The 10663-nt window shown below is 54.1% G+C and overlaps 1 protein-coding gene across 1 annotated transcript; it reads right to left on the bottom strand.

The window, feature by feature from the left end:
* Positions 1-958: 958 nt before the first annotated feature.
* On the bottom strand, positions 959-5926 carry ZIC2 (Zic family member 2). The gene is made up of 3 exons (XM_019754216.2): positions 4565-5926; positions 2618-2781; positions 959-2398 (listed from the first exon to the last, which is right to left on the bottom strand). The coding sequence occupies exons 1-3, from the start codon at positions 5634-5636 to the stop codon at positions 2048-2050; spliced, it is 1587 nt and encodes a 528-aa protein (XP_019609775.1). The 5' UTR covers positions 5637-5926; the 3' UTR covers positions 959-2047.
* Between the last annotated feature and the right edge of the window lie 4737 nt (positions 5927-10663).

Genomic DNA, 10663 nt, shown 5'->3' with positions numbered 1-10663 from the left:
CTTATGGAGGTGTCCCTGCTGCAGCCCAAATCTTTTCACCACTGGGGGTGACAGCCAGGGCCTCTGGGAGCTACAAGGATACTCAGGGATTTAAAAAGAATTTTCCCCATTCCTACCTTATTAAAATTATTTTTGCCTTCTTCCTTAAAACACCTTGTTTGAAAGTTCTCTGATACTCTTGCAGGGGAAGGGGGTGAGACTGCAAACCTTCGAGAAAGCTGGTGGTTGATGCTCTGTCTCACTTCCACCTGGCTACTTTAGTCTTTTTATTTTATTCTATTTCACTGAATCCTTGAAGAGGTTCTCTTTCATTTTGGGCCAATGGTTTCTTGCTTCCCTAAATTAAAATGTAGTCTATCACCTTCCCTTGAACATTCTGCTTACTGGTGTGCAGCAGCTGTGCAGATAAGCAGGGTTTCTTGAGTAACCTCTGTTAAAAATTTCCAGAAAAAACTTTTGGTAGAAATGGTCCCTTAAACTGTAATCATTGGGCCAAGTTCAAAAACAAAGTACTCAGCTCAGTTTTAAACATGCAATTAAAAATAACTGTACCTCAGCTTTTCAGAGGAAAGGAAAGGAAAGGGGGCAGGGACGAAGGAAAACAAAGAATAAGGAAATATTTAGTGCTCTTAAATCCAGTCCAAATAGCTGAAAGAAAAGCATTCCCTCAGATAATGGAGCCATTAGAAACTCTGAAGGTTCCTGCCGCCATTCCTCACAGGGGCTTTCCAAAAATTTAATTCACTCTCAGCTACAAAACAAAGGACATAGAAAAGAATTTTGAGACTTTCTGCCAAAGGGGCAATTTGCCCTGGTTTCTATGCGTAGATACACCTTTCTCCCCAGAATTTGAGGTGGTGCCTCCCATTCATTCAGGCAGCTGATCCATAACCATGTTGACCCTCAGCTGCCTCTTCCCATTTTCTAATAACTTTGCTAGAAAAAAATAGTATGTTCATGCAGTTTCAACACATTTTATTATATTTCTGTATGCATTACTTTCAAAACATATCACAAGAAATGATCAAACCACTTAAAACCTTCAAATAAAAAATCTGAAACAGTTTATGCCCACAATTGTACATATTTATAGTTAAGAAACATTCTTTATAAATATTGTTTCCTCTGTAGCAAGTTAATACCATAATTTAATTACAAATGGATAAATATGGTAACGGGTATTTACAGAAGGAAGGGTGTTATTATGGAAAAAGCTAATGGCACGACGTTTATTCGCCCCCCCCACCCCCACAATCTTTCATACAGGAACTAACAAATTGAACTTGCAAAAGCACTAAAACATCACATGTAAACCCAGCTAACAGAAAAATACATTCACAAGCGTTGGTGGTGGAGTGTATGTGTGTGCTGTGGATCAGTGTGTTGAAGAAACAGAAGGGAGACTTTGGCACGGCTCGTTTTTTCCAGTCTATAGTTGCATGAAGTTTACAATCAAGTTGCCTCATAGAAAGGAACACAATATTCAATACCACAATACAAAATAAACCATTTTCTTCCACATTACTTAAAAAGAAACTGGGTAAACTAAAATGAGAAAAGAAAAAGCCCATCACTTGGGGAAGGGAAGGGAAGGCAGGGAGGAACGCAATCCCGAGTTACAAATGGACAGACTTCTATACACCAAGTAGCCATTAAAACCAACTTCGAGAAGGAAGGAGTCCGCTATGTACACAGTTTATCAGAAGACTGGGAATGGAGTGGGAAAGAAAGCGGGCATGGGTAAAGGGGGGGGGGGGGTTGTTCAATATTTTTATGGGTTTTCATTTTATTTTCTTTTTTTTTCTTTTTTACTTCTTATTTTATATTTTCTGCTTCAGAGAGCCGGAAGGGATATTTTTGCTTTTCATGCCGAGATCATTAAAAAAGAAAAAAAAATACTTTTAAAAACCCTTCTGCTGGTAAAATCATTTTCATCATCATAAAAATCAGATTCATAATTTTAGCAACACAATCACAGGGTGCCCTCAGCGCCGGAGGGCGGCTGCGCCAGGGTGGGGACTGGGAAAGGGAGAGAGGCCCTGGCCCCTCACACGTACCATTCATTGAAGTTGGAGGAGAGGCCGCTGTGCCCCCCGGCTGTCCCGCTGCCCCCGCCAGAGCTGCCGCCTCCCCCGCCGCCTGCCCCGCCGCCCCCACCACTGCCTCCGCCGGAGCCGCCGCCACCTGCACCGCCGCTGCTGGAGCCTCCGCTCCGGTGCACGGCGGACACCGCCGCCGCTGCAGCCGCCGCTGCCGCTGCAGCCGCCGCCGCCGGGGAGAGGTTGGAGCTGCTCTGGGGCTCGGCGCTGGGGGATACAAGCCCGGGGGGCGTGGACGACTCGTAGCCGGAGCTGGCGGCTGGGGAGGACTCAGAGCCCTGCGGGGAGGACTCATGGACCTGCAACACAAAAGCCGGGAGGGGAGACCAAAGGGGACTGGGTGTGAGTGCAGCTGCTGTGGGGCCAGGCCCCCGGAGGAGCATCCCCAGAAATGCACCCCGGCCACCCTGTCCTCGGGGAACCCTCGCCTTCCCAGGCCGCCTGAGGTTGCCCAGGCTGGTAGTGAGGCGGCGCCGCGGCCCGCCGCTTTGCCCTTCTCCTGGCCACCCCGGTGGTACCTTCATGTGTTTCCGCAGTGAGCTGGGATGCGTGTAGGACTTGTCACACATCTTGCACAGATAGGGCTTATCGGAGGTGTGGACGTGCATATGCTTCTTCCTGTCGCTGCTGTTCGCGAAGCGCCGGTCGCAGCCCTCAAACTCACACTGGAACGGCTTCTCCCCTGTGGACCGCAAACATGGGCGCTTGCTGTGAACATTCAGAGCCACCCCCACCCCCCCAAACTCCCACCCACCCTGGAGGGGACAAGGCCTCTGTGACGAGGTAAAAGGGGCAAGAAGGGCCTGGGTCCCTTAAGCAGGTCAGGTCCCCTCTGTGGCAAAATTAAGATGAAATTAACCGCCTTCCCATCTGACAGTCCTGCTCATTTATTTCATATTTTACTTTGCTTCCAGACTGAAGCCCATTTCCTCAAATTTATAACGAATTTGGGGTAGCACCCGGCCCTGTCCGCCTTTCTATAGGGCTCCTTGGATTTGTAGCTTCCAACAAGTTAGTCTCGCCATGAAGTTGTTATTATGACAAAATATTTGGGGCATTATCAAAATCACACAGGATGCTGGGCTGCTGTCGGTTCGTCTCTGGGGCCAGTAGGCAATTCGATTTGGAGTTGCTGTATGTTGTTTGGGGACCAGGCTGTGGATAGTGACTGAGCCAGTATTTTTCATCCAAAATTCTGCAAATTGAATTAACTATAATTCTAGTCTCACTTCCAGTTTTTAAGACATAAGTTGGAGAAAAGGTAAATATTAGACATACGGCAGCATCTATGGATTGCAGTGGCACAGGCTGGGCAGTGGGGGTGAGGGGCAACAGTAAAGGCTTTCAAAATTTCCCTGTTTAATTTTCTGGCGGCCCCTGCATCCTGTTGCCAGAATTCCAAATGCTTGGAGTCATTTAGAGGTGTGAGAACTCAAACATTGTTCCACTTGGGAAGGGGACCATTTAACGTTAAATTCCATTAGCACCTAAATTGTTTTTTAAAGACATCCGCTCAGACACAGGACTCGAAAGCAAGCATTTCATGCAAATAAATTTCTCAAATTTTAAACCTTGTTAAAAGCTTGTCTCGCACCTCGCCTCCCTCCCTTCCCGGAAGAGAACAATAGGCCGCTGGCGCATCCCTACTTCGGAGTAAATATTGACGGGGGAAGTTGCTAAAACATTTGGCTTTCTTTTAGGAAATCGTCTGGCACGATTTGGCTGGGACCTGGTCATAGATGAATAATCTATGAGGCAAGAGGCGCGTTCTTTTGCGGCTCTCTCTTGTCACGCGATTATGCCTCGGGGCCGCGCTGCCCCGGGCACTCGCTGACCGAGTTGTTGCTCCAAGTTTAGAATCGCAACCCCTCTGGTGCCCATTAGAAAATTTCGCAAACTACTGTGAACCCACCATAAAGCCTCGCCGCGACCCACCCCTCGATGGGCTTTAAAAACGAGAAATGCTTTACAGCTTCGGCTTACCCCAGACTCATTTAATGGGAAACAGTTCCGGGAAGGGCGTTTGGACCCCGAGTAAAAGAAGTGGGAAAACACACAAGCCACTCAAACAGACACACACCCGGAACAGAAAAGAACATTCAGACAAGCTGGCAAATCCTCTCTAGGCTCCATTCCCGGGCACCGAGTTGGAGAGTCGTTTTATTTTGTGCGCTCTATTTAGAACGGAAATTATTAACCGGGCTGAGCAAACGAAGCAATTGCATCACCCAAAGCATACATTTGATGTTACACTGGTTATTTAAAACTCAATTTCCGCACATGGAAAAACCCAGCCCAGTAATATTCTTTCATTCTCCAACAAAAACAAGTCGCTGGCTCTCTCGCACACACAAAAACACCTCCCATCCCAGGGCAGGGGCTGGCGGTCGGTGCGTTTCTCTCAGGAAACCAACCATAGCCTATCCTCGCTCCGTACCCCGTCCCTGTCCGGGCCCCGCGGTTACCTGTGTGGGTCCTTTTGTGGATCTTGAGGTTCTCGGAGCGCGCGAAGACTTTCCCGCAGCCCGGGAAGGGGCAGGGAAAGGGCTTCTCTCCCGTGTGCACGCGGATGTGGTTGACCAGTTTGTATTTGGCCTTGAAAGGCTTGCCCTCGCGTGGACACTCCTCCCAGAAGCAGACGTGGTTGCTTTGCTCGGGGCCGCCGACGTGCTCTACGGAGACGTGGGTCACCAGCTCGTGCATGGTGCTGAAAGTTTTGTTGCAGCTCTTCTTGGGGTTGCTCAGCTGCTCCGGGTCGATCCACTTGCAGATGAGCTCCTGCTTGATGCACTGCTGCCGCATGTAGCGAAAAAAGGCACCAGGGTGGTGGTGGTGGTGGTGATGGTGGGCCGCGGCCGCTGCCATGTTCATACCCATGTTCATATTCATGGGGCCGTACTGGTTGTGGAGCTGTGCCGCCGAGTAGGGGTCGGTCCGCGGGCTGGCCACCTGGCGATACTGCTCCGATCGCCCGAACACTTCTCCGGGCAGCCCGAGGCGCATCTGCCCGTTGAGCACATTCTGTGAGCCGTGCGGCCCGTGCTGCTCAGGGAGGCCCGGGAAGAGTAGGTGGCCCTGCGCGTCCGAGTGCGCGTGGTGCAGGCCGCCAGCTCCCGGCCCGAACAGCCCGTGCTGCCCGCCGCCGGGCGCCGAGTCCCCGAAGCCGCGGCTGCGGAACAGGAAGTCCCGGGTGGAGTTGAAGGGCGGCCCAGAGTAGGAGCCGACGTGCGCGGCGTGGGGCCCGAGTGCGGCGGCAGCGGCAGCAGCCGCAGCGGAGCCGGGGTAGGCGCCGGGGCCTTGCGACGTGAACGCCGAGCTCTGGCCGGGGGACAGCTCGTGCGCGCCCGGGTTGAGCTTGAAGGCGCCCATGTGTGCGGCAGCGGAGTCCACGAAGCCGTTCTGCGCCGCCGCCAGGCTCAGTTCGCGGTCCTGCATTTCGGCGGCAGCGGCCGCCGCCGCCGCCGCGGAGTGATGATGGTGGCGCGCGAAGCTGCCCACCCCGATGGCCGGGAACTGCGGCCCCGCGTCCAGGAGCATGGCCAGCGCTCCTGCCCGCCCCGGCGAGCCCCTCGCCTTCTAGACTCCCACTCCCGATCCGCGCGCGGTGCGGCCAGCGGCCGCCTGGCTCCGAGCGCAGGCGGCGGTGGTAGTGGCGGCTTCAACCTCGGGAGCCGCTCTCCTTGCTCCCGTCGCCTCCGCCGCCGCCGCCGCCTGGATCTACTTCGGGCGGCCGGGAGAGAAGCGAAGGCGCTGAGAGGACGAGGAGAAGGCGGCGGCGGCGGCAGAGGCGCGGGAGGAGGAGGAGGTGGAGGAGGAGGAGAAGAGTCCAAAGCCAGGCGGAGAACCAAAGTGTATTAAAGGAGCTGCGGCGGGGGCGGGCAGGCAGGGCAGGGGAGGGCGGGCGGGAGGAGGGAGCAGCAGGGAGGTGTGGGGAGCTGAGCGGAGAGGGGGGCCGACGGGGGGCGAGCGCAGCGCCACAGCCCCCACCCCTGCACGCACTCGCGCGCTCACGCACACACTCACTCTCTCCTCCGCCTTACGGACCTCAGGCCAGCAGCGACAAGAGGCTCCCGCAAAATGAAATCAGTGCAGTGGCGGGGCCACGGTGCCGGAGCGCCGAGGCCGTGCGCGACAGGCGAGGAAAGGACACAGGCGAGCTCCGCGCTTGTCGCCGAGGTCCCGCGCGCCCGCAGGTCCACCTGACCGCCGCGGGGGCGTTGGGGCGGCGGGTGGAGGCCGGGCGCCTTCTTCGCTGCGCTCTGGGTTGGCCGTTTCCTCCCCCGCCGCCCTGCTCTCGCCGCCTTGCGCGCGGCGGGTATTGTTCCGCGCCGGAGCCGCGGTGTTTAGCCCTCCTCGTCCTCCGCGCTAGGCATTGGCTGCGCCTGGCGTAGTAAACTTGCAGCGGCCACGAATTCCCCCAGATGAAGGAAGCTGCCGCGTCGCTCCCTCTTTCTTTAAGTTGTGCGGGAGGAGGAGGAGGAGGGGGAGGAGACAGGCAGAGGGAGGGGAGGAGGGGGAGGCTGGGCCGTAAAACAATAACAACAATAAAAAAAGTGATCGCTAGCTCTCTCGCTCCCTCCGGCCAGTCGGCCCGGGGCTCTGGACCCGGAGCCGGCGGTCGCACCCGCGAGGACCGAGCGGATTCCGCGGTCCAAGCAAAAGCGAAGAGGCCAAAGCAGGTTTCCCCCTTTCGGCTAAGGAGGGCTGTGTTCGCTACCGCCTCCGCCTCTGTTTATTTCAGTGGACGCCGCCGACGCCGCAGCCTTTTATTTTTTATTTTTTGTCTCCTCCTTTTCCTTTCCCCTCCTCCCTAGCCCCCGCGTCTCCCACCCCGGCCTTCCTTTCCTCTCTCTAGCTCCCAGCCGGGCCTCCCGGTCACACCGCCCCTCGAACGGTGGCTCCCGCCCTCCGGGCGCCGCCATTGGCTGCTGTGGCCCCGTCAATCGGGCGCCCCCGCCCCGTGGCCCGTCCACCCCTCCTCTCCCGCGCCCCCGAAGCTCCCAGCCTCTCCTGCGGCGGCGGATTGTGTCTGCTGGCGCAGCTTGCAAGCTTCCCGCTCTTCGCCCGCGCGCCCGGCCCTGCGGCTCCTCGTCCCGGCCCGCCGCGGAGCTCCCCTGAGCCGGGCGACAGGCCGGGCCGCGGGGTTACAGCGCCCTTAGCCGGGCGGGGAGGGGACGGCACCCTACACTCGCTCCCTTCAGTAGAGGCCACCGACACCTAGCGGATCCGAGCCGCTCCCGGCGGGCACCGAAAGCGGGTACCCCTAGCCGCTCGAGAACATGGCTAGTATCCAGCCGCGGAGCGGGAGGACCTGCGCCCCGGTGCACTACAGGCCCCGGGCCCTGTGGGGAGCGCGCCGCCTCTCGGGATCGGTTTGCACGCTCCCTATCGCTCTCCTACCCACGTAGTAAACTTGCTCTGTGGTCTTGAAAACACAGGTGCAGGATGGTGGGCCTAGATAAAACCAGACGTTTCCTTTCCTCCAACTCTCTGGACACTCACCCAGACACCGCCCCACTCCCCGGCGGTGGCCCCCACCCGCCGCTCCGCGCGCTCTACTTCCCCCGCCGCTCGCGTCCTGCTCCGATTACAACAGTAAACACTGGACAGCGGCCCCGTGAGGGAGGGGTTGTTTGGAAGTCGTTTAAAGACAGTGTCACCCTCGGGGTAGATGCCCAGAAGCCCGGGCCGCTGCCATGGTGGGGTGGGAAGTGTGGGGATGCCCGAGGCGCGCGGCCAAGTAAGGCTCAGGCTGGAGTTTGGCGGCAGGTCAGGCTCAGGGCCTTCGGGGAAGAACTGTCCAGATTGGTAGGGTTTCTAGAAGATATTTGTCACTCCTCCAGAAGTGGAGAACGCCCCCCATACCCTGGGGGTAGTGGTGGGGCCGCGAGGCTGTTCCTTGTGCGGCACCGGGTCTGGCTTTCGGCCCTGGGGCTCCGGCCGCCCCTTGAGCCCCTGGTTGGCTGCTGCGGACGTTTCCTGCCCTGTAGCGAAAAGCTTGCGTTCCCGAGGTAACCAGAGAGCGAACCACGGGCCCGGAGGCTGAGAAGGTGTGAATGGAAGGCCTGAAGCCAGGCCCTTGATTCACCTAGCTGGCGTAGAGAACTTTTATTTACACATTGCTGGGAATTGAAATAAAATTCAAGCAAGAGAAAATAATCAACATGCACTTCAAATTTTCATGTTGAAATGAAATCGACAAAACGCGGGAAGACGACTCGAGCTCGCTATTGCTGGCAGAACCTGGGCTCTCTGGCGCCAATACAAGCAGCCTCTGCCGACTTAAGCGGGTCTCTGAAGGTCGAAGCTGGCCGCAGCCCCTTGCATAAGGAGCCCTTTGCCCTCCCGCTGTCCCCACCCCCACCTCCGCTATGTGATAGAGGTGTAAGAAGAAGGGAGGAGACCCGGTCATTTTGTCTGAAAGCCCATGAGTTTGCCTGGAAGCTGGAGATTCTCGTTCCCTGAAAGGCGGAAATGTTCCTCTTTTTCACTTTCCTCTCTCTGTATAAAGGGGGGTGGAAAGGCAGATGCCAAACTGCCCCCTAAGCAGAGAGGGACCTGAGAAAGACAGAGAAAACAGAAAATCTATCAGAAAGGCTGCCTTGCTACATTGAATAAAAACATCGCCCAATGCACAGCCTTTCACACTTGCTTGCTTTATTCATCAATTTATACGGGGGTAGAATAATTTGAAAAGTTTATTCCAAAAATATTTCCAAAAGAAAATATTTGAGGTTGATCGTGAGAATAACAGTCCTGCACGTCCAAAACCTCACTTCCCCTTCTTTCAAGCCATCAGACTTACTCAAGTGTTTTTCCTTTCCCACTTTCTCGCCTCCTCCCCACTCCTCTGTCCCTCTCCTTCTTGCCCCATTCTCTCCTTTCGCTTTGATTCCTCTTTTGCAGTGCCCGCGTTTCGGGCTGGCGCGGCTGGGCGCTCGCTGGCGCTGGATTCCGGGGGCCGCACGCGGCAGGGCGGTGGGGTATACGCCGTAATTCCCGCCGGAGACCCCGCATGCTGGGCCCTCCCAGCTTTTCTTTCCCTGCTCCAGTTCTCCTCTCTCTGCAGGACACAGAGGAGCTGAGCCAAGTTCAAAGTCACGTCGCCGTCCCTTCTTAGAAGTGCTTTATTTCTCTACAAACCGCAAAGCCCCTTTTCCTCATGACACAGTTTATTTATTTATTTATTTATTTATTTATTTATTTATTTTAAGGAAGGAAAGGGGGGAGAGAGCAAGAAAGCAAGGGGGGAAAATCCTGCAAAGGTTTTCAGAGTCATTGCCTCAAAAGTAGGTTTGGGTTCCTTGGCCGAAGGGAAAAAAGAAGCCAAGCGCCGTTCTGCACCGTGAGTGAATTCAGTTTTTCAACAGGTTTCTGGAAGGGCCCGCTGTGGCAGTGTCAGACCCGCGGGACCCACAACCATCCAGCAAACATGTTCCCCTCTTCGTAAGTTTTCCAAAATTGTTCTTTGGAGATCTCACGGGACCCGCGCCAAGGCTGGCCAGAGTGGGTTCTTGGGCTGTATGTGGATATCCTTGTAAGGTGGGCCCCTAGGCGCCCGGGCTGGCGTCCATTTCCCGGCAAGTGGAGAGAATGGCAGTGCGACAGAGAATTCGGGTCGGCTTCAAACCACAGAAAATCCCATCAAATACCTGGGCACTTATTCACTGAGCACTTCATTTAGTTTGTGGGCTTCTGTGAACGGTTGACTGAGTTCTTTTGTAGTATGATGAGTATTTTGTGTGTACAAATACATAAAAAAACAACGTATATGTACACGCAATACACTCACATAGGTATATCTTGCTGGCCAGGGGAAGCCAAAAACAAACAAGCAAACAAAACCAGCCTTTAAACTGGAAAACAGAAACACAGGGTAGCTATACCACTCAAACTTTTAATTTTCCTCTTAAGGAAAGAGATGGAAATGGGGGAAGAGATGGGAGAAACAAAAGTGGAATCAGTTGTCTATATACTATATACACCAGACCAAAAAAAAAAAAAAAGGATTTCTCAGGATTTCAGCACCATCCTCTGTATCACAGACTCATAAATTCAAGGAGATCATCAACAGGATATTAAGTTGCAGGTCACCTTTGATTCAGCCCTCTCAGCCACTCCTGGGCTGGGCGACCCTGACCCATGAAAGACCACATGTGTGGTGGAGGAGCCCCCTCCATAAAATCCACCTAGAACAAAAGTTCTTTGTCAGAGCTTTAGAGACGTGTAATGTAAAAGAAGGGGAAATCTGTAATATAAAAGAAAGGGAAATCGTGAAAATCTCAGCCAATGTTGTAACCTTTAAATGCCATTTTTAAGAAGGGGGAGGTTGACTGGAGGTGGGAAGGTATCATAGGATAAGGCCCTCTCCTGTCGGCTAAAAGAACTTCTTCCTACAGTTAAAATTTACTATTCTGTAACTGGGCTTATAAAATGTCTCTATATAAAATATATGCTCACCAGCAGTTTAGTGATAGGGATGCAGATGTTTGTGTATTTGTCATGAGGGATTCAAAAAAATAGATACTAACATTTATAGGTGACAGTGGTTGTGGTTTTGCAAA

The sequence above is a fragment of the Rhinolophus sinicus genome, linkage group LG04 (assembly GCF_036562045.2).
Source record: "Rhinolophus sinicus isolate RSC01 linkage group LG04, ASM3656204v1, whole genome shotgun sequence".
NCBI classification, from domain to species: domain Eukaryota; kingdom Metazoa; phylum Chordata; class Mammalia; order Chiroptera; family Rhinolophidae; genus Rhinolophus; species Rhinolophus sinicus.
Note: the sequence above shows the minus strand (reverse complement) of the source record. Positions and strands in the feature narration are given on the sequence as shown.